The sequence below is a fragment of the Carcharhinus amblyrhynchos genome, chromosome 1 (genome assembly GCF_965287045.1).
Source record: "Carcharhinus amblyrhynchos chromosome 1, sCarAmb.v2.hapA, whole genome shotgun sequence".
Lineage (NCBI taxonomy): Eukaryota > Metazoa > Chordata > Chondrichthyes > Carcharhiniformes > Carcharhinidae > Carcharhinus > Carcharhinus amblyrhynchos.
The window spans coordinates 77,388,551-77,416,173 of NC_137324.1; the positions used below are offsets into that span (position 1 = coordinate 77,388,551).

Genomic DNA, 27,623 nt, shown 5'->3' on the forward strand with positions numbered 1-27,623 from the left:
TTAAAACTGAGATGAGGAGGAACTACTTCTCGCACAGGGTGGTGAATTTGTGGAACTCGCCCCGTAGCACAGTGGAGTCTAAATCGAGTGGTTTCAAGAGGGAGATAAACATATTTCGAATTTTAAAAGAAAGATATGGGGAATAGGTGGGGAGTGGATTTGAGACCAGGAAGAGATCAGCCATGATCTGATTGAGCCTGCTACTCCATTCAAAGGGCTGAATTTGCTTCTCGTTCCCATGTAACAAGTGGCAGGAACAGCAAGGGCTGGCCAGGAAAGGGGCCAAGCTGGAGCAGGAAGTGGCAGAGCATGAGCTCGTGTGCCACCCTGACAGAGGTTGATCCTGGTTGCAAGTGTTTCTGGACGGTTGGAGGTGTGCTGGTGGAGAAGACTGAAAAAGCTTTCTACCTGCTCTCAAAAGTAACAGAGCTGCCGAAGTGATTGAGACTCTAAATGCCTAGATGCAAAGTAAAGGCCGTGAGCTGAATGTACTTCTCGCAATACTCAACCAGCTGATGAACAAGGCCGAGAAGGCGGCTTAAGGGGGCCAGTCTTGCTCCCAAGCCGGTGAAACAAACGTCCTGGTGTCCTCGATGGGAAAAAGGTTATTGGTGAAGAGGGTAGTGATGCCTCGAGAAGCACCCAGACTCACCCCTTCCACTCACCACCACCTCAGTGGAGCTAGACTAACAGTTGTAAAATCTGGTGGCTGTTTGACCTTCGGGGAGGTATTTCTCTGAAGCTCTGAAGGTTCCTGTGAGTGTTTTTATTTGTGATTCTATTATTAACCTGATAATTAAATTTATGTGACTGAGAGCCAAAAAAACAGCATTGTTGGTGTGCCTACACGCATGGAGTGCAGCTGTTCAAGAAGGTGGCTCACCAGTATCTTAAGGGCAATTAGTGATGGACAATAATTGCTGGCCTAGCCAGTGATGTCCACATCCTAAAAACAAATTTTTTAAAAATATCGTTTACATGCTTGGACATATGCTGTACAATAGATCTACCAAGAATTATGGAAAATTACAAAGTTGCAGATATTCAAAATTAACTTATTGTAATGGTTGAAAAAACTTTGAATAATGCTCTAGCAATTTTGAGCCTTGACTGAAATATCTCTTCACGAAAATGTAGTCTCGGGTAGTTTACCTAGTGCTTCCTGGACAAATGTTGATTTTAAATTTGTATGCAATTACTTTGTGAGTTCCTATAGTGCACCTTGTAGATGGTACACACTACTGCCACTGTTTGGAGGTGCACAGAGTGAATGTTTGTGGATGGTATGCCAATCAAGTGCTCTGCTTTGTCCTAGATGGTGTCAAGGTTCTTGTGTTATTGGAACGTCACTCATCATCGAGAGTATTCCGTCACACTCCTGACTTGTGCCTTGTAGATAGGAGACGGGCTTTGAGGAGTCAGAATGTGTGTTATTTGCTGCAAGACTGCTAGCTTCTGACCTGTTCTTATAACCATAATATTTATATGGTTAGTTCATAGAACATAGAACATAGAACATTACAGCGCAGAACAGGCCCTTCGGCCCACGATGTTGCGCCAACCAGTTACAAAAACAATGACCCACTAGCCTATACCAATCCCTTTTCGTCCATAAACCTATCCAGAGATCTCTTAAACGCCCCCAAACTAGACGCATTTACAACTGCAGCAGGCAGGGCATTCCAATCCCTCACCACCCGCTGGGTAAAGAACCTACCCCTGACATCCGTCCTGTAGCTACCCCCCCTTAATTTAAAGCCATGCCCCCTCGTGCTAGCTTTCTCCATCCGAGGAAAAAGGCTATCACTATCCACCCTATCTAAACCTCTAATCATCTTATATGTTTCAATAAGATCCCCTCTTAGCCGCCTTCTTTCCAACGAAAACAACCCTAAATCCCTCAGTCTCTCCTCATAGGACCTCCCCACCATACCAGGCAACATCCTAGTAAACCTCCTCTGCACCCTCTCCAATGCCTCCACATCCTTCTTGTAATGCGGGGACCAGAACTGCACACAGTACTCCAAGTGCGGCCGCACTAGAGTAGTGTACAGTTGCAACATTACACTGCGACTCCTAAATTCAATCCCCCTACCAATAAACGCCAAGACACCGTACGCCTTCTTGACAACCTTATCTACTTGATTCCCAACTTTCAGGGATCTATGTACACACACACCTAGATCCCTCTGTTCATCCACACTATTCAAAGTCCTCCCGTTAGCCCTATACTCGACACATCTGTTGCTCCTACCAAAGTGAATTACCTCACACTTCTCCGCATTAAATTCCATCCGCCACCTCTCGGCCCAGCTCTGCAACCTATCTAAGTCTCCCTGCAGACTATGACACCCTTCCTCACAATCTACCACACCTCCAACTTTGGTGTCATCAGCAAATTTACTAATCCACCCAACTATACCCTCATCCAGATCATTAATAAAAATTACAAACAACAGTGGCCCCAAAACAGATCCCTGAGGCACACCACTCGTAACTGCACTCCATGATGAATATTTACCATCCACCACCACCCTCTGTCTCCTATCTGATAGCCAATTCCTGATCCAACTTCCTAGATTACCCACAATCCCATACATCTGCATTTTCTGCAGAAGCCTACCATGGTGAACCTTATCGAATGCCTTACTAAAATCCATGTATACCACGTCAACTGCCTTACCCCCATCCACCTCTTTGGTCACCTTCTCAAAAAACTCAGTAAGGTTAGTAAGGCACGACCTACCTGCTACAAAACCATGCTGACTATTTCTAATCAATTCATTACACTCCAAATAACTATAAATCCTATCCCTAATAATTTTTTCTAAAACCTTGCCCACAACAGAAGTAAGACTCACCGGTCTATAATTCCCGGCAAAGTCTCTGTTCCCCTTCTTAAACAATGGGACAACATTCGCTATCCTCCAATCCTCCGGGACTACACCAGAGACCAATGACGACCTGAAGATCTGAGCCAGAGGCTCTGCAATCACCTCTCTAGCCTCCCAGAGAATCCTAGGGTAGATCCCATCCGGACCAGGGGACTTATCTATTTTCAGCCCCTCAAGAATTTCCAGCACATCCTCTTTATCAACCGTAATACTGTCTATTTTACACCCCTGCAACCCAATGTCCTCCTCAGCTATATTCATGTCCCCCTGCGTGAACACCGAAGAGAAATATTGGTTCAATACTTCTCCAATCTCCTCCGGTTCCACACACAACTTCCCCCTGCTGTCTGTAACTGGCCCTAATCTTGCCCTGACCAACCTTCTGTTCTTGACATACCTATAGAACGCCTTAGGATTCTCCTTAATCCTATCAGCCAAAGTCTTCTCATGTCCTCTTTTAGCCCTTCTCAACTCACTCTTCAACTCCCTCCTAGCCAATCTAAAGCTTTCTAGTGCACTATCTGAGCCCTCCAATCTCATCCGAACATAAGCCTCCTTTTTCTTTTTAACCATCGACTCAACTCTTTTAGTGCACCACGGTTCCCTAGATCTACCAAATCCACCATGCCTGACAGGGACATACCTATCAAGGACTCGCAGTAGCTGCTCCTTGAAAAAACTCCACATTTCAGACGTTCCCAGTCCCTGTAATCCCCTAATCCAATCCATGCTTCCTAATTCACTCCTGATAGCCTCATAATCGCCCTTACCCCAGCTAAAATTGCTGACCCGAGGTTCATGCCTATCTCTTCCCATCACTAAGGTGAACGTAACCGAATTGTGGTCACTATCACCAAAATGCACACCAACTTCCAAGTCTAGCACCTGGTCTGGCTCATTTCCCAGCACCAAATCCAATATAGCCTCACCTCTAGTTGGCCTGTCTACATACTGAGACAAAAAACCTTCCTGCACGCTTTGTACAAACACTGACCCCTCTAGCGAGCTAGAACTATAGCAACTCCAATCAATATTCGTAAAGTTAAAGTCCCCCATAACAATTACCCTATTACTTTCACTCCTAACCAGGATTGTCTCCGCAATCCTTTCCTCAACCTCTCTAGAACTTTTAGGAGGTCTATAAAAGACTCCCAACAGGGTGACCTCTCCTCTCCTATTTCTAATCTCCGCCCATACTACCTCAACTGACAAGTCCTCATCAAACTTTCTCTCCGACACTGTGATACAGTCCTTGACTAGCAATGCTACCCCACCCCCCCTTCTACCTTCTTCTCTACTCCGACTAAAGCATTTGTACCCCGGAACCTGCAACATCCATTCCTGACCCTGCTCTATCCATGTCTCAGAAATGGCCACAACATCAAAGTCCCAGGTACTGATCCACGCTGCAAGTTCATCCACTTTATTGCGAATACTCCTCGCATTAAAGTACACGCATTTCAAACCCTGCTCCGCCCCACCCCCACTATGCCGTGCCTTGCATTCCCCAACTATGCCCCCCTCACTTTCACCCCCTTTCCTCACTATCCCTCCCCCCCTCCGAATCAGTTTAAACCTTCCTGCATCGCTTTTGCAAATTTACCCCCCAGGATATTGATTCCCCTCTGGTTCAGGTGTAGACCATCCCTCTTATAGAGGTCCCACCTTCCCCAGAATGAGCCCCAATTGCTCAAGTACCTGAACCCCTCCCTCCTGCACCATCCCCTCAGCCACGAGTTCAAACTTTCCCTCTCCCTATTCCTCTCTAAACTATCCCGTGGCACAGGCAAGAGTCCAGATATAACTACTCTTTCTGACTTCGCCTTTAGTTTCCACCCCAACTCCATAAATCTTTGCTTAATATCCCCTTCCCTTAATCTCCCTATGTCATGTGTCCCCACATGAACTATAACTTGGGGTTGATCTCCCTCTCCCCTAAGAGTCCTGAATACTCTGTCCGATACATCCTGGACCCCAGCCCCTGGTAGGCAACACACCAGCCCAGAGTCCCTACCCTTACCTCCAACTCTCCTATCCGTCCCCATAACTGTGGAGTCCCCAATCACGAGGCCCAATCTCTTACCCCTAACCACCTGAGGCTTGCCAATAGGCTCACCCCCAGAGACCTGCTCCCTTTGGCTATCCCCAGTTGATTTCTCCTCAACTGTAGCCTCCAGGACCGAGAACCTATTTTGGAGGGGAACAGCCCCAGGGGATTGTCCCCCCAACTGCTTTTTGCCCCTCTTCCTGGCAGTGACCCAAGACTTATTCCTAGGAGTGACTATCTCCTTATAACTCCTTTCTATGTCCGCCTCCACTTCCCGAATTATACGGAGCTCCTCTAATTCCCCTTCCAGCTCCTTTACACGCTCCTCCAGAAACTGCAATCTAACACACTTCCCACAAGTAAAATCACCTGAAACACTGTGGGAGTCCCTCACTACATACATCCCACAGGAGATGCAGCTTACAGCCTGAACTGCCATCCCTGAATCAATTACCAGCAGAAAAGTAAAAATATAAAAAAAAAACTTCCCTCACACTTATAATTAGGTTAGAGGAGGTGGAAGGGTGGGATTCTCTACCAGTGTAGAGAATCGGGAATCCTCTCTGCACTAATTTATAGTGTTAGGGGCACGAGAGAAAAAAAAAACTACAACTACCGGTAAGCGTCCTAGTGACGACTTCCGGTTTCTAACTAATTTAAAAAAAAACCGCCGAAACTCGCGACTTAACACTAAAAATAAAAAGTTAAACGGAATAAACAGAAAAATATACCTTATTTTTGCCTCCTCGCACGCCCAAAAATCGCTGCCTCTCGACTCAGCTCCACAGGAACAATGAGGCCGAGACACGGAGGTAGGTGCTTTTAAACCCGAAAAAAAAACTACAGTTCGTTTCTGGTCAGTGGTCACCCCAGGATGTTGAAATTGGGAGATATGGCGATGCCATTGAATGTTGTAGATGATGGTTAGAATCTCCTTCATTGGCACTTGTATGGCATGAATGTTACTTGCCAATTATCAGTCCAAGCCGGAACCTTGTCCAGGTCTTACTGCATATTGGCACCGACTGCTTCATATTCCACAAATGATGCTGAACGTCCCAATTTCTGACCTTATGATGGAGCAAAGGTAATTGATGAAGCAGCTGAAGATGGTTGAGCCTAGGACACTATCCTGAGGAATTCATGCGGTGATGTCCTGGAACTGAGAATTTACCTCAGAACCACAATTATCATCTTTTGTGCTAGATATGACTTCAACCCTCAAAAGGGTTTCTCTCCGATACCCATTGTCTCCGGTTTTGTAGGGTTCCTTGATGCTACACTTGGTCCAATGCTGCTTTGATGTTAAGGGCAGTGACTCTCACCTTACCTCTGGCCTTCAGCATTTTTGTCCCTGTTTGAACCAAGGTTATAATGAGGTCAGGAGCTGAGTCATCCTGGTGAAACCCAAGCTGAGCATAGTGAGCAGATTATTGTTAAAGTGTCACTTGATAGCACTGTTGACCCCTCCATTACTTTATTGAAGCAGTTGATGTAAAATGATTTGAGCTTATCATTTTACCCAGCTATTTGCTTCCAAGTTTTGTTGTTTCAGGTTTCTGGGCACTAGTTCCTTGCAGCCACTTTCCTAACATTTCTGCCTGATTTATTGATTAAAAACTTAAATGTCAATGTAATGTTTCGAAGGTACTGATTATAATATAAACATTTCCTCATGTATTAACACTAACATTTATGCCATATATAGATTTTATGTGATTTGCTGTCACCTGTTCTTGAGAATATCAAAGAAGGATTTCTACACAGAAATCAAGATTTGCCAGCACACGTGTCTACTAGTATAGGCTGTTTTCAAATGGCACCTAATTCATCAGAGTTGAAAGATGATGAGGTAAGTGATGGTAATATGTTCTCAATTTATATTTCTTCACATTTAGGTTATTATGCTGTCAGTTTTAGCAATTCTAATTACACTCAGCACATGTGATCTCAACATTTCTTGTTTAGTGGGACTACATTAAACTATCGTGTAACTGTGGTTTTGAGTTCTAATGTTAACCAATTTGTTTGCAATGCGCATGACCCAACTGGACAAACTTGATGATATAAAGCAGTTGGGTTAATCCTTTATACAAATATTTCAAGTTTGTTGCTTCAGGTTGCTAGGTATTAAATTCCTATTCAGTCACTTGCCAAATATTTACATTTGACCAAACACCACTTTTATGGATTAGAAATTAATTTTAATACCCATTTAACTTTTTAAAGAAGATACAGATTATCTACAGCATAAAAATTTTCCATTTATTAATGATTTTGTCCACAGGTGACTTAAATGGGGATAAATTAATAATGCAGTAAACATTAGAAAGCATATTTCTTTATTAATAAACTGGAGTGGAAATATATATTTAGCAACTAGTTATAGGTTCTGACATGATCACAATTTTGTTACAATCTGGTAATAGGTCTGCAACTTTTGTAAAGTAGACAAAATTTGAAATCCCCGATAATTAACAAAGAGCCACAAGATTCCACAATTTTAAATTGGCAGAAGCAGTTTTAGAATATAAAAGTTAGCAAAGCAAACAGTCAAAATTATTTACCTTGTAGCTCAACATCCAGAATTAATGAGGCAAATGTGAATTAACATGCAAACTATGGTCGAATGCACCACAATCTGCACATTAAATGGTAGCTACAACTAAGACAAATCCCAGGAACTTCTCAACAACCAACTTGGAATCAGCAATTAAACTCTTGTCTTCCTCATACAAGAAATAAAAACAGGAGTAGGCCAACAGGCACTTCAAGCTTGCCCTGCCATTCAGTACAATCGTGGTTGATCAATGCTGGCTTCAACTCCCTTTTTGTGCCTTTTCCCCAAAGCCCTCCATTCTTCGATCCATCAAATATTTATGCACCTCCACTTTGGAATTCTCTTCCCTGAAGTGTGGCAAAATCTGGAACCCTAGAAGCATTCAGAGATTCATCACCCTCTGTGAGAAGGAATTTCTACCGCCTCAGTTTTAAATGACTAGTCCTTTGTCTTGTAGCTATTTTCTTTTGTTTGAGATTCTGCCACTAGTGAAAACATCTCACCATCTACCCAGTCAAGGCTACTCAGGATCTTGTATGTTTGAATAAGGTCACCATCACCCTTCTAAAGTCCAAAGAATATGGACTCAGACTACTTAGTCTCCCTTGATAGGGATGAGCCTGATGAATCTCCTTTGGACTGCCCCCAATGTTACTATATCCTTTTTTTAGGTAAGGGGACCAAAACTGTTCACAGATGAGTCGTCTTCCTGTACAATTTTTTTTAAAAATTCATTTGTGGGATATGGGTGTCGCTGGCTTGCCAACGTTTATTGCCCATCCCTAATAGCCCTTGAAAAGGTGGTGATGAGCTGCCCTCTTGAATCACTGCAATCCATATTCTGTGGGTTGACTCACAATGCCGTTAGGGAGAGAATTCCAGGATTTTGACCCAGAGACTGCGAAGAAACTGTGATATATTTCCAAATCAGGATGGTGAGTGCCTTGAAAGGGAACTTGCAGGTGGTGGGGTTCCAATTTATCTGCTGTCCTTTTCCTTCTAGGTGGAAGTGGTCATGAGTTTGGAAGGTGCTGTCAAAAGATCTTTGAATTGCTACAGTGCATCTTGTGGATTATACACACTGCTGCTGAGCGGGGTGTTGGAGAGATTGAATGTTTGTAGATGGGCGGCATGATGGCACAGTGATTAGCACTGCTGCATCAGCGTCAGGGACCCAAGTTCAGTTCTAGTGTTGGTCACTCCCTGTGTGGAATTTGCACGTTTTTCCTGTGTTTGCATGGGTTTCCTCCCACGTTCCAAAGATGTGAGAGTTAGGTTGATTGGCCATGCTAAATTGACCCTAGTGTCAGGGGTGTTAGCAGGGTAAATGTGCAGGATTACGGGAATAGGGCCTGGAGTAGGATTTTGGTTGGTACAGACAAGATGGGCTGATTGGCCGCCTTCTGCACTATAGGGATTCTATGGATAAAAGTGATTCCAACTAAACAGGCTACTTTGTCTTGGATGGTGTTGAGCTTTGAGTGTTGTTGGAGCTGTACCCATCCAGACACACTTGACTTGTACTTTGTAGATGGTGGATAGGGTTTGGGGAGTGAGGAGGTGAGTTATTCACCCCAATATTCCTAGCCTTTGACCTGCTCAATTGCAACAAAACCTGCTATCTTTAAATTTCTTTTCAGCTTCCCCTTTGAGCATATAGCATCTGATTTCCCTCAACATCTGCTCCAAATCTCACTGTCCCAATGGATATCATTGGATCCTTGTAATTCAATAGTAAGAATAAGGATTAGAAGCAGGAGTGGGCTCCCTGGCCCTTCGAGCCTGCTCTGCCATTCAGTAAGCTCATGGCTGATCTTCTCATAGACTCAACTCTGCTTACCTGCTCACTCAGCATAACTTTTAATTCCTTTAGTGATCAAAAATCTATCTATTGTTGCTTTAAAAACATGCAATGAGGCAACCTCAATTGCTCCACTGGGCAGGGAATTCCATAAATTCTCAATCCTATGGGTGAAGAAGTTCCTCCTCAACTCATTCCTAAATCTGCTCCCACTTATTTTGAGTCTATGCTGCCTAGTTCTAGTCTCATCCACCAGTGGAAACAACCTCCCTGCTGCTACCTTGTCTATTCCTTTCCAACTTTCATATGTTTCTATAAGATCACCCTTCATTCTTCTAAATTTGAATGAGTAAAGTTCCAGCCTATTCAGTCTCTTCTCATAAGCCAACCATCTCAACTCTGGAACCAATCTAGTGAATCTCCTCTGCACCCCCTCCAGTGCCTGTACACCCTTTCTCGAGCAAGGAGACCAAAACTGTACATAGTACTCCAGGTGTGGCCTCATCAGTACCATATGCAACATAACCTCCCTGTGTTTAAACTCCATCCCTCTAGCAATGACGGACAAAGTTCCATTTGCCTTTTCAATTACCTGCCACACCTGCAAACCAACCTTTTGTGATTTGTGCACAAGGATACCCAGGTCCCTCTGCACAGTGGCAGTATGCTGCAATTTTTTACCATTTAAGTAATAGTCCATTTTGCTGTTGTTCCCATCAAAATGGGTGATCTCACATTTACCAACATTGTACTCCATCTGCCAGACCCTTGCCCACACAACAGACTATCTCTATCCCTCTGCAGACTTGGTATCCTCTGCACACTTTCCTCCACCACTCATCTTAGTGTCATCTGCGAACTTTGACACACTACTCTTGGTTGCCAACTCCAAATCATCTATGTCTTCAAAGAATTCCAGTCAATTAGTTGAACATGACTGCCTTTCATGAACCTATGCTGCATCTGCCCAATGGGACAATTCCTATCCAGATGTCTTGCTATTTCTTCCTTGATAGATTCAAGCATTTTCCCTACTACAAAAGTTAAAGTAACCAGCCTGTAATTACCCGCCTTTTGTCTACCTTTTTTCAAAACAGTGTCATCACATTTGCTTTTTCCAATCTGCCAGAACTGTCCGAGTCTAGCGAATTTTGATAAATTATCACGAGCACATTTGCTATTTCCCCCACTATCTCTAAGTGCTCTGGGATGCATTCCATCAGGGATAGGAGACCTATCTATCATTAGCCCCATTAGCTTGCCCAATACTGCCACTTTAGTGATTAATGACTGTTTCTCTACTCCCAAAACTGTTCCACTGGATTCACAAGGCTGCACCCCATCACCTAACTACCCAAATGATCCCAGCTCTCAGGCAGCTCTGACCAGAACAATTTTTGGGCATCTCTGAGCACCAATCTCAGCAGCATGGAGCTACAATGGCTCCTGGAGCTTCTCACTGCTTCTCAGCCACTACTATGTGCACTTCAGCTGCTACCTCTCAGCTCCTGACTAAAATTGTTCGCATGGGCTCACTTTTCACTCTACATTCATGTCCCATAATCTTCAATTTAGTGCCATCTTTTACTTGAAAGGTCTATCTCCTGCCTCTCTCTCTGCTTACATCAATGGTGACACATGTCTCCATAGCAAGTACCACAAAAGCACTGACAACAGGAAATGCTTTTGCCCTTATCCCACTTGGCTCTTTGCACTTATGCCGGAGCCCTGGGAACATAGATTTTATAAAAGACTTCTGATGCTTGAAGTTCATCAATAAGATTTATAATTTGCACTACAAGTTTTATCACTTTAGATGTTTCAAGTTCTACTTCTTGTGACAGATGGTCATGTGTTCTCACCAATTCTAGTTTGCCATTATTTGACTCTTGTGCATTAAAGTTGGTTCTCCACTATGATCAGTTTTTCCTCCTTTAGATCCTAGTTCCTCATGCAGCCTTTGACTTTCTTACATCTTTAATACTAACTTTTCTAGGTTGTGTGCCATTTGTCACTCCACTTCATCCTCTTTATAAGTGATAAGCCTCTTTAGTTCGGCTGTGGTAATTATAGGAAGTTTGGCAAGTTTAGTATGACCAAGCAACTGCTGCCACCATATTGTCGTCTGTGCATGCCAAATCATTACCCAGTATAATACTATCCCTTCAATAGGTAAATTAGGAACAACTCCCATAGTAATAATTCAGTTTGCTAAGTCACTTTGTAAACTAACTCTCGGAAAGGGAGTAGCAAGTTTCCTATTAATACTTTGTCTTGCCTCAAACCATCTGGAAAGCAGATTGTATCATCTGCCTCTAATGATTGAATTGCTCCAGTGTATCCCAGAACATTAATTTGTTTACTTGTTTTGCTGGAGGATTAAAGGATTATCCCACAGAGCAAAATCTATAATCTCCAGTAACTTCACTCACTTTATCAGTAACCAGGGAAGAATCCCCTTAACTATCCCAAGCCCTATCCCCCACTCTAGTGGGTTCTGGGAGACACATTGCAATTGTAACACTTTTTGTTTAAACTTCTGTTTCCTTTATAGTACTGATACAGTATTTTCTAAAGACTTCTTGGGTGTCGCTAACATTGTCACCAATTTGATATTAAGAACATAAGAACATAAGAAATAGGAGCAGGAGTAGGCCATCTAGCCCTTCGAGCCTGCCCCGCCATTCAGTAAGATCATGGCTGATCTGTTGTGGCTCAGTTCCACTTTCCCGCCCTCTCCCCATAACCCTTAATCCCCTCTCTTATCAAGAACCCATCAACCCGCTTCTTAAAAATATTTAGCGAGGCAGCCTCCACCAGTTCAACGGGCAGAGAATTCCAGAGATTCACCACCCTTTGAGTGAAGAAGTTCCTCCTCAACTCCGTTCTAATCCGCCTCCCCTTTATCTTGAGGCTGTGCCCCCTAGTCCTACTGTCTTTTTTGAGCGGGAAGAGTCTCTCCACCTCTATCCTATCCATCCCATTCATCATCTTATACGTCTCAATGAGATCTCCCCTCATTCTTCTAAACTCTAACGAGTACAAGCCTAGTTTATTCAGCCTCTCCTCATAGCTCAATCCCCTCATTTGACAACCAATCCTCTATCCACGCTAACACCCTACCCCCAACTCCATGTCCCCTGACCTTCTGCAATAACCTCTTGTGAGGTACCTTGTCAAACGCCTTCTGAAAATCCAGAAAGACCACATCCACCGGCTCTCCTCTATCCATTGCCCAAGACACATCCTCATAGAACTCCAGTAAATTTGTCAGACACGACTTCCCTTTAATGAAACCGTGCTGCGTCTGCCCTATCAAGCAATTCCCTTCAAGATGCCTCGCAATTTCCTCCTTAATGACGGATTCTAACATTTTACCTACCACAGACGTTAAACTAACCGGCCTATAATTCCCCGCCTTTTGCCTGGCACCCTTCTTAAACAACGGCGTAACATTAGCCGTTTTCCAATCTTCCGGCACTTCCCCGGAATCCAGCGACGTCTGGAAAATAACCACCAAGGCATCTGCTATAACCTCCGCCATTTCTTTCAGAACCCTCGGATGCATTCCATCCGGTCCTGGGGACTTGTCCACAATCAGTCCCTCCAGTCTGTCGAGCACCACCTCTAGTAACAGTAATGTCATTAAGACCCTCCAGTCCTACCACGTTTCCATTGCTAACACCCGGCAAATTATTCACGTCCTCCTCCGTGAAGACAGAAACAAAAAAGTTATTCAAGACCTTAGCCATATCCCCATCCCCTACCACTAGGTCCCCTTTCTCATCCTCTAAAGGACCAACGTTCACCCTAGCCAGCCTCTTCCTTTTTATATATTTATAAAAACTCTTGCTATCCTTTTTTATATTAAGTGCTAGCCCAGCTTCATAGCTTCTCCTACCCTCCTTTATCAACTTCTTTGTCAATCTTTGACATTTAAACCTTTCCCAATCCTCTTCTCGCCCACTGCTCTTAGCTACTCTAAATTCCTCCGCTTTTAATTTAACACTTTCCTTCACCTCCTTCGTTATCCACGGCTTATTACCTCTCCTCCTACAGTCCTTTTTGACCATCGGAATAAATTTCTGCTGAGCACCAAGAAAGATCTCCTTAAAGATCCTCCACTGCTCCTCAGCAGACCTACCTTCCAACGCGCCCCCCCAGTCCACATTCGCCAATTCTTCTCTCATCCTACCATGCTCCCCTCTATTCAAACAAAGGACGCATGTCCAGGAACCCACTTTCTCCTCCTTCATCTGCAACAGAAACTCCACCATACAATGATCACTCTCTCCAAGAGGATCCTTCACCGCAAGGTCCCTAATTCTACCTGCCTCGTTACATAGCACCAGATCCAAGATAGCTCGCTCCCTCGTCGGCTCCAACACACACTGTTCAAGGAAATTATCCCGGCAGCATTCCAAGAACTCCTCCTCGAGCCCACCTCGTCCAACATGGGTCGACCAATCAATATGCAGATTGAAATCCCCCATAACTACTGCCGTCCCATTCCTGCACGCCGCACTTATTTGCGCGTTAACAGCCCGCCCCACCTCCAGATCATTATTCGGGGGCCTATAGACGACACCCACCAGCGTCTTCCTCCCTTTGCTGTTCCTAATCTCCACCCACAACGATTCCATGTTCTGCTCTTTGGCTCCGATATCAGCCCTTGCTACCACCTTGATACTATCCTTAATCAGCAGAGCTACGCCACCCCCTCTTTCCTCCTGCCTATCCTTCCTAAACACTTGATAGCCCTGTACATTCATCTCCCAGTCCCTGTCACCTTGCAGCCACGTCTCTGTAATGGCCACCAGATCGTATCCATTTGTGTCGATCTGCGCCACCAGCTCATCCACTTTATTCCGAATGCTTCGTGCATTCAGATAAAGCGCTTTCATCCCAGCCTTCACCTGGACTCTATTTGCCGTAACGCCACCAATTGGGACATCCTCGGCCTCTTCCCTTACCTGTACCCTATCCTTAACTTTAGACGTTGTAACGTCACCTACCCTCGCACCCCGCCCCCCCCCCCATTAGTTTAAAGCCCTGTCTACAGTCCTCTTTACTCGATTCGCCAGCACTCTGGTCCCAGCACGGTTCAGACCAACCCCGTCCCACCTACCCCAATACTGGTGCCAATGCCCCATAAATTCAAACCCATTCCTCCCACACCAATCCCTGAGCCACCCATTCACTTCCTTTATCCTGTCAACCCTACGCCCGTCTGCACTCGGTTCAGGCAGTAGCCCAGAGACAACCACCTTGTCGGTTCCACTTTTTAATTCCATTCCCAGCTTCTCATACTCCCTCCCCAGATCCTCAGTCCACACTTTGCCTACGTCGCCGGCACCCACATGTACTACAACGACCGGGTTCTCACCCTCCCACTCCAGATTCCTCTGCAGCCCAGCTGCGACATCCTGTACCCGAGCACCAGGCAGACAACACATCCTTCTGTGCACTTTGTCGTTGTGACAAAGGACAGTGTCAATACCCTTCACCCCACTATCCCCAATCACTACTACGTTCCTTTTCCCCTTCTCTTTGCCTATGTCCTGCTGCATCACCTGTACTGTGTGCAGTTTGCTCACCAACCTCACCTGCCTCGTCCTCTTCCAGAGTGGAAGCAAGAACCTCAAACCTGTTATGCAGATTAAGAGGCTGAGGCCTCTGCTCCTCACCCCCTTTCCTCCTCCCAGCAGCCCCCTTTTGTCCCTGACTCTTAGATTTAGCCAGTCTAGGGGGGGTGGATGTCACTTGCACCCCATTGACAATGGCACCCTCTCTCCCCCTGATGAGCCTCAGTGTCTGTAGCTGAGAGGCCAGCTCATCCACCTTGAGCTGGAGCTCTTCCAGCAACCTGCACTTACTGCAGACATGGTCATTCAGCTTCCAATAATTTGCTTTTACATTCCCCGTCTTACAGCGGTGGAGGCATACTGATTTTTTTTTTACATCGCCATTATCCTCAATACTATCATCCTGATTGATGATAACAGCTTCTGCCTTCTCCCTAAAGCCAGAATCTTTTCTATTCCCCCAGTTTCCCTGTGAGTTTACAAATGGAGATCTACTTCCCCCTGGCTGCCTGCTTCTTTTATTTAAGAAACTTTGCAGTCCTCCCAGTATGACCTGAAGTTATTGAACTGATGTTTTGATATTCTTCCAGTTATCATCAGCGTGTTCTTATTTCAGAGTTCAATCATGCATCCCACTTGCTTTCTCATTGGCAAATTATTGCAAAGGTTTCATTCAACCTTTTTTAAATTCCTAAATTTTAATTGATATATTTTGGGGACAAGCTCATGAGCTTAAGTACTGCAGTTTTAGCACTCTCATAATTTGAGGATTGTACTTCTAAAAGACTAGAATAAGCATCCATTGCTTTCTTCAACAAAGCACTCAGCAAAATTTGAATCAGTGTCCTCTGGCCATTCTAACTTTGTAGCTGCTTTTAACTCCATCCTCAGTGAAGTTGGGTACTAAATATAGATTGTTATTATCAAAGCTCTGAATGGGACACCACATGTGAACTCACTCACTTAACCCTAACGTTCACACACCGATCAAGGTAGCAAATTCAACAATGGCCAATTTGACATCCTATCATATCTTGTGTACATTTCTACAAAAAACTGTAATTTTAATTAATATTCAACCAAATCTTAATCCATTACAACATTTTAATCTTTTCAATCCATATTACAAAACTGCCCTAAATTCTGCTTGCTTCCCAGTTACTTGATCTCTTTTCCCGAGACTTCGTCTCACTGGATTCACAGGACTGCACCCTGTCATATAATCATTGTCATAATCCCAAATCTCTGGCCTCTCTGACCAGAACACCACTGCTCCTGGGCTTTGCTGAGGCCCAACTCTTAGTGGCATGTAACCAGTGACCTTTGGCCACTTCTTCAGTTGCCAATAAGCTTCTAAGCCTCAGCTACAAATGGACCTATCAACAGCACTTCAACTGCCACTCTTCAGCCCCTGACTTGAACTGTTGAGCTCATTTTTCACACCATACTTCTGTTGTTTTCATGCAATCCTTTGTGCATGTGTGGGTTGTCCCCTGCTTCTCTCTGCACTTCCATCAATGTTGGCCTTCGTCTCCATGGCAAGCACCGTGAAAGCACCATCAATAGACACTCAAGTGTTGGCTGCCACTTTGCTTTCTGTGCTTGTCAGGGGAAGGAAACCATGAAGAGACCAACATTGTTGCAGGAAGTAAGTGAAGTTATGTGATTACTTGTGTCTGTAGTAAGCCATTTAGAAAGACCTGGGAGTTGATTAGCTCTTATATCATATATAATAATATGATATAATATGCAAGACTGGGCGGAGAAGTGGCAGATGGACTTCAACGTGAATAAATGTGTAGTGGTCCATTTTGGCAGGACCAATGGGATGAAGGAGTACAATATCAAGGGTAGGAGACTTAGCAGTGTTGAGGAGCAGAAGGACCTTGGGGTCCGGGTCCATAGGACTCTTAAATCAGCCTCACAGTTGGAGGATGTGGTCAACAAGGCTTATGGTGTACTGGCCTTCATTAATCGAGGGATTGAGTTTAGGAGTCGGGAGGTAATGCTGCAACTTTATAAGACCCTTGTCAGACCCCACTTGGAGTACTGTGTGCAGTTCTGGCCGCCTCTCCACAGAAAGGATGTGGAAGCTATTGAGAAGGTGCAGTGGAGATTTACAAGGATGTTGCCCGGATTGGGAGGCATGCTTTATGAAGATAGGTTGAGGGAGCTAGGTCTCTTCTCATGATAGAGGTATATAAGATACTGAAGGGAATAGACAGAGTCAATAGTGAGAGACTGCTCCCTAGATTGGTTACAAATACAAGAGGACATGATTTAAGGGTGAGGGGGGAGAGATATAATTTGGATATGAGAGGAAGGTTCTTTACGCAGAGAGTTGTGGGGGTATGGAACACGCTACCGAGTAGGGTGGTGGAGGTGGGAACGTTGGACTCGTTTAAGGTTCAGTTAGATAGGCACATGAGTGAAACGAGGATGGAGGGTTATGGTAGGGGTTATTAAATAAGGGTTAGAACCTCGAGACACCGGAAAGGCAGGCTTGTGATTAACGTTTGTCTTTTATTCCGCAGGTGGAGGTCCACCTCGTTGTCAAACGAGGGGCATGCACACGGTGGGTCGTGCGTGGGCTGCTCTTGGAGGTTCCAGGAGTGGCCTAGTACTTCGTGTCGGTGTGTGTGCTTGATCCTGGACCGGTAGACGGGCGCCGCAACAGCTCGGTGACTAGCACTGCTAGCTGTGCAGATACATGGATTTGGGCCTGTGTCTGTGGGAGTTTGTGCATTCTCCCTGTGGATGCGTGGGTTTCCTCCGGGCGCTCCGGTTTCCACCCACACCCCAAAGATGTGCTCTTAGGCTGATTGGTTTTACCAAATTGACACTATTCTCCCCTGAATCTGGCTAAGTCAGGGGTTCTATTCGTAGACACGCAGAGTAGAATAGGTGTAGGGTGATGCGGCGGCGTGGGCTCGTTAGGCCGAAAGGCCTGTTTCCCGTGCTGGGTTGTTCTTTGTTCTCCCTGGAGAGACGAAGGTTAAGAGGTGACCTGATAGAGGTTTATAAAATGTTGAGAGGAATAGATAGGGTGGATTCTCAGAGGCTATTTCCCAGGGCTGAAATGGTCACTGAGAGGACACAGGTTTAAGGTGCTGGGGAGCAAGTACAGAGGAGATGTCAGGGGTAAGTTTTTCACTCAGAGGGTGGTGAGTGAGTGGAATCGGCTGCTGTTGGTGGTGGTAGAGGCGAACTTGCTGGGGTCTTTTAAAGACTTCTGGATGAGTACATGGGATTTAATGGGATTGGGAGTTACAGATAGTTCTATGGCCTTGTAGGTTTGGATATGATTGGCGCAACTTGTGGGCTGAAGGGCCTGTTTGTACTGTAGTGTTCTATGTTCTATGATATAAGGCAAACCACCGACCAAAAAGTAAAGAGGAATTAAATGCTTAAGTTTTGAAGCTTATCTTTAAAATGCACTCCAACTTCATTACTGGCATACAGTATACTTGTTGTGTCGCTGGATTAACCCAAAGGTTGAGTTTGTATTCTGCAGTAATGTAAAATTGAACTGGTAATTTTTGGGCTTACAACAGAAAATTACTGTTTAATCTATTGAATTGTCATTTTTCAGGGGGATAACTCCTGCAAGGAAGGGAATCCTCCTTTGCAGATGCCATAGGCAATTAAGAAGACAAATGGAATTTTGTCCTTCATTGCTAGAGGGATGGAATTTTAAACAGTGAGGTTCTGTTGCAGCTGTATTGGGTGCAGGCCACACCTCAAGTACTGTGTACGCTTGTGGCCTCCTTGCTTGAGATAGGATACTCTGGCACTGGAGAGGGTGCAGAGGACATTCACTTGGTTGATTCTGGAGTTGAGAGGATTGGCTTATGAGGAAAGACTGAATAGAATGGAGCGATACTCATTGAAATTCAGAAGAATGAGGGAAGATCTTATAGAAACATAAGATTATGAAGGGAATAGATAGAAACAGGAAAGTTGTTTCCATTGGCAGGTGAAATTAGAACTAGGGGGCATAGCCTCAAATAAGGGGGAGCAGATTTAGGACTGAGTTGAGGAGGAACTTCTTTACACAAAGGGTTGTGAATCTGTAGAAATCCCTGTCCAGTGAAGCAGTTGAGGCTACCTTATTGAATGTTTTTAAGGTACATTTTTGACCAGTAAAGGAATTAGGGATATAGTGAGTGGCAGGTAAGTGGAGCTGAGTCCACAAAAAAATCAGCTGTGATCTTATTGAATGGCATAGCAGGCTCAAGAGGCCAGATGGCCTACTCCTCCTAATTCTTATGTTAACCTGCCATCCCTAGTGAGTCTGGATTACATGCGACTATATACTGTAGCTAGCCTTTAAGGCCCTGAAGCATTTATTTATAGGTAAAAGTTACTGCCTAACCAATATCATACCGGTAATTGCCACATCTCAAATACAAACCACTAAATGAATATACTGGTACCTAAACATTTTAGATTCTCAGGTGAATGAGATAATTATAAAGCTAAGAAATTGAGTCTGAGCTTTCCCTTTGCATTTTTGACTTTCAATATTCTGGTATGTATGATGCAGTATTCAGCGATTAATACAATGATGGGTTTTCACAACTTGACGTGATCTTCAGGATTTCAATGTCTTTTAAACATTGTTGACAATATTAGTGCAGAGAGGTGTTGCACATATGAATATAACTCTTTTTTTTTGCACTAACAAACTTTTGTTGTGAATCAGCAGATGTCCAATGTGCCGAACTCCACAGAGGAAGAGTTAGCATGCCCAAGTCGGACCCATTCTGTTCAGTTGTTACACAGGGTGGAGTACCTTGTTGGTCTGAAAAAGATTTCTTCGGCTCCACTGCTTTCATGCCAAGAAAAGGCTGTTCTAACGAAAAGAAAACTTACTTTCAGTGATCAAGAAGTAAAGGAAACTGGTGATGGAAAGAGTAAACACCAAAAACGGGGTCAGTTAAGTTCACAAAACTATGTTGAGCTGTTTTAGGTAGCTCAAACAAATTGGCAATGCCAAAATTTTAACTGTCTAATGAATGTAATTTTAATATTTCTTGTTTCTTCCTTCAACAACTTCATTAAGATGGGGGAAGGCTCCATTTTGTATTTACAGGAATATATTTTTTAAAAAACTCTTATTTTAAAAAGAGAACTATTTTGTTTGATTGTAATGGAAGACCTTTTGGTTACTCAACATTATGCTTACCACTCCACTGTTGAACTGCATTGATTTGAAGATAGGCTCTCTGAAGTGAAGACTTAAGTGTTTAAAAAGTGAATGATTTGCTATTTTGTTTAGTTTCACTTTGTATCATTAAAAAAACACTTAAGTAGTATCTAATTCAGAATGTTTTTCAGTGGATGATTTATTTTTCTAGTAAGAAATTTTAAAATAAGTGCATTTTTAATCAGATGCTGAACAATTGTTCCACTCATCGAGTTCTGAGAGAATAGTAACTAAGGATCTAATCGATGCATCAGATTTTGAGTGCTCTCTTTGTATGAGGTAAGAAAGCATTTTGATGGAATGGCAAATGTGTACTAGAATAAACTCTTAGACTACAGCCCCTCAGGTAAATTGCTTTCCTCATGCTTGTTCTAAGTTTTCAGTTCCTGCATCTATATGAAAAAGTTTTTTTTTAAAATATACCAAACTAATTTGGATTATTTTTTAAATAATATTTTGCCTGATTTTACTTGTTGAGGAGGCAGATTTTCTGTGTTATAGTTTTAAGTTGACGTGTACTTTTTGGCTTTAGTTTAAATTGTTTCAGAAGTACCCCCCCAGCCCATTTCACTTTATTTCCTTAAAGTGCCCTTGCTATTGCCTTTTTTCTTTACCTCTTAGCCTTTTTCAAATCCACTTTTTATTCCTCCAATCTAACATTTTACTTCCTACTACCTTTTTTATATTCCTGAGGCATTTATCATGGAAACTCTACTCACTCATTAAATGTTTTTTTGTCTTTATAACATCCTTCTATACTCTCCATCTCTCATTTGAAGATTCATTTCCCAGAGCTACATAAACATTTTTAGGACTAAGAATTTACTGATCTAGTGAAGTGCATTCTGTTAAGTATTTCTGACTTGACCATTTTTGTGACACATTTCAGTTTATCTTGATGCAGTTAAAATCATTCTAGTGTTCAAGAATAATACCACTTCCTTTTTTTCCATTCTGTCCATATGGATTATTTCTTAATGCAACCCAATGCATCTTGTATTTTACTGCTAAATTGTAATTCTTTTGTGACATTTTCATCCTTTCCAAGCTTGAGCTATATCAGTTGCATTGCTCCATGATTAAAGTTTTGTTTTAAATGCATGCATATAACTCATTCCTGATTTTAATTTTTGAAGTACCTTTTTGTTCTCTTTAATTTGTCATTCCCTCTACTCTTCCTAAGATCTTTCTTTATTTCTTCATTTTAGCTTGTCCTGTTCATATGGAGCTGTTTGTTTTTTTTAAATGCTGCCTTCTATATAGTGAGGTTTCACTAAATACCTCCAGTTGTGTGTTTTTATTATTTTGTCTTATTGCAGCTACCTATGTAATATATTTACATTACTAAAAGTAATTTTCTGAATTCGGACACTTGCAGATTGTTCTTGGAACCCATCACTACACCCTGTGGCCACACTTTCTGTAAAGGTTGTTTGGAACGAAGTTTGGACCACAATCCACTATGTCCACTTTGTAAAGACAGTCTAAAAGAAGTAGGTTGCAGACCATGCTGATTATGTCTTGAGGTTTTATAATGGTCATCAATTGACATTAACAAACAAATTCCATTTAAAAACTTAAATGCTTAACATGAAATGCTTGATGAATATTACAGGCTCCTGCAGGTAATTTTCATCAGTTTGATGTCTTTATTTGGCAATCGGGTGATTCATTAAAATTTTTAATGACAGTAGAAAGCTGCCATTTTAAGGTTTGTCTGACAGTCAACAAAAGTCATTTTTACTTTGTCCGTGAAGTGATTTGAGAGCTTGCACTTTGGATCTGTAGAATCATAGAATCCCTATAGTGCAGAAGGAGGCCTTTCGGCCCATCGAGTCTGCACTGACCACAATCCCATTTAGTAGTTTGATGGATCTGGTTTATACTTAACTTTTTTTAAGCACTTTTTCAAGCGGACATGTCCGTGTGTAGAATGGAATATGTCCTGATAGCATCAAACGCTGCTAGGTCAGGTCTGATTGTCAAATGTTGAGTAATGTTGACTGTCAACAATCGAAAAGCAACCTTCGTTACATCAGTTTGTATTTCCCACCCAGTGATATTGGCAATTTTGGGATGTGAACTCATAAACGACTGACTTGAAAATGTTCAAACTGATTTCAAGTAGAATCTGGATCTGTTTTTGGAAGAGTCCTTTCTTCTTTTCTGGGCTGGTAAATAGCCTGTTGTTCTCCATTGTTATCAACACAACAGTTTATTGAGGGTAGTTCAATTCAGCTGTACTAACAAGCAATTAACATAGATAAGATGTAAGGCAACCAGATTGCTTTCAAGAAGTTCCAACAGATTAGTAACATGAAATTAGCATTACTGTAATACAGCCTCAGGGTCTTGATAATGTTTACTGTCATGTTCCTTCAATAAAATGTACTAGTCCGAGGGACTCATAAGAACATAAGAAATAGGAGCAGGAGTAGGCCGTCTAGCCCTTCGAGCCTGCCCTGCCATTCAGTAAGATCATGGCTGATCTGTCGCTGCTCAGTTCCACTTTCCCGCTTTCTCCCCATAACCCTTAATCCCCTCTCTTATCAAAAACCCATCAACCCGCGTCTTAAAAATATTTAGCGAGGCAGCCTCCACCACTTCAACGGGCAGAGAATTCCAGAGATTCACCACCCTTTGAGTGAAGAAGTTCCTCCTCAACTCCGTTCTAAACCGCCCCCCTTTTATCTTGAGGCTGTGCCCCCTAGTCCTACTGTCTTTTTTGAGCGGGAAGAGTCTCTCCACCTCTATCCTATCCATCCCATTCATCATCATAAACGTCTCAATGAGATCTCCCCTCATTCTTCTAAACTCTAACGAGTACAAGCCTAGTTTATTCAGCCTCTCCTCATAGCTCAACCCCCTCAACTCCGGTATCAGCCTAGTAAACCTCCTCTGCACTCCCTCCAAGGCCAAAATATCTTTGCGCAGGTCAACGGGTGCTATTCGGATTGGCGGATGGTGACTAGTGGAGCGCCCCAGGGGTCGGTGCTGGGGCCTCAGCTTTTTACCATTTATATAGATGATCTGGAGGAGGGAACCGAGTGTAGGGTGTCGAAATTTGCTGATGACACCAAGATTGGGGGAACGGCAAATTGTGCGGAGGGTGTGGAGAGTCTGCAGAAGGATCTAGATAGGCTGGGCGAATGGGCCAGGAAATGGCAAATGGAATTTAATGTTGGCAAGTGTGAGGTGGTCCACTTTGGTAGGAAGAATGGTAGGAAGGACTATTACTTACGGGGCGAAAAACTGCAGCAGGCAACGGTGCAGAGGGACCTCGGGGTCCTTGTGCAGCAGTTACTAACCATGGCTATAAACAGCTGCTTCATTCAGTTTTAACCTTGGGTACACTGGGGATCCTGTTAAGCATTGGGGCCATTGCAGGATATCACACACATTCTGATTAATCAACAAAGTTACTAATTTTGGAGAGTTTTTAATGGCACTTCAGTAGCTTCTTCTACTATGCTTCATTCCTACAATGGTAGAAAGAAATCAACAAGGCTGGCCAGTATACTAGGAGCTCCATAAAGTGGAAAGAGCTTTTTTTATTAGTTCCTGGGATGTGAATGTAACTGGTACGATTAGTATTTATTCTGCATCCCTAGTTGCTCATGAGAACGTGCTGCGTTCCTGAACTACTACAGTACATGTTGTGTATGTACACCCATTGTGCTATTATGTGACAGTTTGATATAACTGAGTGGCTTGGCTATTTCAGAGGTGAGTTGAGTCAACCACATTTCTGTGGATCTGGAGTCGCATGTAGGCCAGTCAGATTTCCTCTCCTGAAGGTCATTTGTGAACCAGATGTTTTATTACAACTAGTTTTATAATGGGCATTAATTGAATTTACATTCACCCAGTGCCATTGGTGTTTCCAGGCAGTAGCCCAAGCCTCTGGATTATTCATTCAGTAACGTGCAATCAGCTAACATTAAAAAAAATGGTACGTGGGCATCAGTGGCTGGGACAGCATTTATTGCCCTTCCCTGATTGCTTTTGACGGGGAAGTTCAGAGTCAGCCACATTGCTGTGGATCTGGAGTCACACGTAGGCCATGCGGGTAAGAGTGGCAGGTCCCCAAAGTGTCTTAGTGAACCAGAGAGGTTTTTAATGACTATCGACAATGGTTTTAAGGGCATTAGACTTTTAATTCCAGATGTTTGATTTAAATTTACATTCCACCATCTGCCATGGTAGAATTTTGAACTAGCATTACTCTGGTTTCTGAATTTCCAGTCCCATGACGATACTACTACACCACTGCCTTCCCTAATGTACGCTAAACTACAGAATGGAATATATTTTTAAAATGACAAACAAATTGTCTTTATGTAATACAAAACTTGTTTGATTATTTACCCATCATTTCCTCTTCATCCCCCACACCCCACCAAGCCCAACCCCAGTCAAAAAACCTAATATTTGTTGTGTAGCAGTGGTGAAATTAACAGCTAATGAATGAATCTAAATCAAGTTATTCTCTTGGTGTTCCTGACACCTCTGCCTTAATGATAGAAATGTATTGCATAAAATAAACCAAGTGACTTAAAGTATCTTTCTCTTTAGTATCTTGAGAAGAGGAAATATGCTGTCACCTACTTATTGGAAGAAGTGATTGCAAAGTATCTTTCTGAAGAACTTCACGAAAGGCAAAGAATTCATGACGAAGAAACTGCAGAACTTTCAAAGTAAGCTATTATTTGTGAAATATCTTGTACTGCTGGAGATGAGATTTTAAATAAGTCATACAAATAGAACGTTACACTGCAGAACAGGCCCTCGATGTTGCGCCGACCAATTAAGAAAAAAGCAATGACCCTCTAACCTAAACCATTCCCTTTCCATCCATAAACCTATCCACGGACCTCTTAAACGCCCCCAAATTTGGCGCATCTACAACTGCAGCAGGCAGGGCATTCCATACCCTTACCGCCCTCTGGGTAAAGAACCTACCTCTGACATCTGTCCTTTAACTACCACCCCTTAATTTAAAGCTATGTCCCCTCGTGCTAGCTTTCTCCATCCAAGGAAAAAGGCTATCACTGTCCACCCTATCTAAACCTCTAATCATCTTGTACGTTTCAATAAGGTCTCCTCTTAGCCGCCTTCTTTCTAACGAAAACAACCTCGAATCCCTCAGCCTCTCCTCATAGGACCTTCCCTCCATACCAGGCAACACCCTGGTAAACCTCCTCTGCACCCTCTCCAATGCCTCCACATCTTTCTTATAATGTGGGGACCAGAACTGTACACAATACTCCAAGTGTGGCCGCACCAGAGTTTTGTACAGTTGCAACGTGACGTTGCAGCTCCGAAATTCAATCCCCCTACCGATAAACGCCAAGACACCGTATGCCTTCCTAACAAGCTTATCGACTTGATTTCCAACTTTCAGGGATCTATGCACATATACACCTAGATCCCTCTGTTCGTCAACACTATTCAGAGTCCTACCATTAGCCCTATACTCTACACATTTGTTATTCCTGCCAAAGTGAATTACCTCACACTTTTCTGCATTAAACTCCATTTGCCACCTCTCGGCCCAGCTCTGCAACTTGTCCAAGTCTCTCTGTAAACTATGACACCCCTCTTCACTATCTACCACTCCTCCAACTTTGGTGTCATCGGCAAATTTACTAATCCATCCTTCTATACCCTCATCCAGATCATTTATAAAAATTACAAACAGCAGTGGCCCCAAAACAGATCCCTGAGGCACACCACTTGTAACCGAACTCCATGACGAATACTTTCCATCAACCACCACCCTCTGTCTTCTATCAGCTAGCCAATTCCTGATCCAATTAACTAAATCACCCTCAATCCCATACATCTGCATTTTCTGCAGAAGCCTTCCATGGTGAACCTTATCAAACGCCTTACTAAAGTCCATATATACCTCGTCAACTGCCTTATCCCCATCCACCTCTTTGGTCACTTTTTCAAAAAACTCAAAGGTTAGTAAGGCACAACCTACCCTTCACAAAACCATGCTGACTATCTCCAATCAATTCATTACTCTCTAAATAACTATAAATCCTATCCCTAATAATTTTTTCTAATACTTTGTCCACAACAGAAGTAAGACTCACCGGTCTATAATTCCCGGGAAAGTCTCTATTCCCCTTCTTAAACAATGGGACAACATTCGCTATCCTCCAGTCTTTTGGCACTATACCTGTGACCAACGACGACCTGAAGATCAGAGCCAGAGGCTCTGCAATCGCCTCTCTTGCCTCCCAGAGAATCCTAGGGTAAATCCCGTCCGGCCCAGGTGACTTATCTATTTTCAAACCCTCAAGAATATCTAGCACATCCTCTTTATTTACTTCAATACTATCCAGTTTACAACCCTGTAACCCAGTGTTCTCCACAATTACACTTACGTCTCCTTGCGTGAATACCGAAGAGAAATATTTGTTCAGTGCCTCTCCAATGTCTTCCGGCTCCACACACAACTTGCCACTGCTGTCTCTGACTGGTTAGGGCAAGATTAGGGCCAATCTTCTATTCTTAACATATCTAAAGAAAGCTTTAGGATTCTCCTTAATCCTATCAGCCAAAGTCTTCTCGTGTCCTCTTTTAGCTCTTCTTAACTCACTCTTTAGCACCCTCCTGGCTAATCTATAGCTTTCCAGTGCACTACCTGAGCCTTCAAGCCTCATCCTGACATAAGCCTCCTTTTTCTTTTTAACCAGCGAATCAACTTTTTTAGTGCACCACGGTTCCCTTACTCGACCATTTCCTCCTTGCCTCACAGGGACATACCTATCAAGGACTCGCAGTAGCTGTTCCTTGAATAAACTCCACATTTTGGATGTTCCCAGCCCCTGTAGTTTCCTAGTCCAACCTATGCTCCCTAATTCTCTCCTAATAGCCTCATAATTACCCTTCCCCCAGCTATAACTACTGCCCCTAGATTCATGCCTATCCCTTTCCATCACAAAGGTGAACGTAAGTGAATTGTGGTCACTATCACCAAAATGCTCACCAACTTCCAAGTCTAACACCTAGTCTGGCTCATTTCCCAGCACCAAATCCAATATAGCCTCACCTCTAGTTGGCCTATCTACATACTGAGTCAAAAAACCTTCCTGCACACTGTGTAAAAACTGACCCCTCTAATGAGCTAGAGCTATAGCTATTCCAATCAATATTAGTAAAGTTAAAGTTTCCCTTAACAATTACCCTATTACTTTCGCTCATGTCCAGGATCGTCTCTGCAATCCTTTCCTCTACCTCTCTAGGACTTTTAGGAGGTCTATAAAAGACCCCCAACAGGGTGACCTCTCCTCTCCTATTTCTAATCTCAGCCCATACTACCTCAACAGACAAGCCCTCATCAAACTTCTTTTCTGTCACTGTGATACAGTCTTTGACTAATAATGCCACTCCTCCCCCCCTTCTACCTCCTTCTCTACTCCGACTGAAGCATTTGAACCCCGGAACCTGCAACAACCATTCCTGTCCCTGCTCTATCCATGTCTCTGAAATGGCCACAACATCAAAGTTCCA

General features: G+C 43.3%; 1 protein-coding gene across 3 annotated transcripts in view; it reads left to right on the top strand.

The window, feature by feature from the left end:
• LOC145342058 (LON peptidase N-terminal domain and RING finger protein 1-like) overlaps positions 1-27,623 on the top strand; it is a 48,230-nt gene that overhangs the window by 7,887 nt on the left and 12,720 nt on the right. For 2 of the 3 annotated variants that reach the window (XM_080187248.1, XM_080187265.1), the window contains exons 3-7: positions 6,650-6,793; positions 19,593-19,821; positions 20,282-20,375; positions 21,475-21,589; positions 24,672-24,793. In XM_080187248.1, the coding sequence (XP_080043374.1) occupies positions 6,650-6,793; positions 19,593-19,821; positions 20,282-20,375; positions 21,475-21,589; positions 24,672-24,793 (704 nt within the window). The remainder of the gene's footprint in view (positions 1-6,649; positions 6,794-19,592; positions 19,822-20,281; positions 20,376-21,474; positions 21,590-24,671; positions 24,794-27,623) is intronic. The other variant, XM_080187258.1, reaches the window with a different exon arrangement.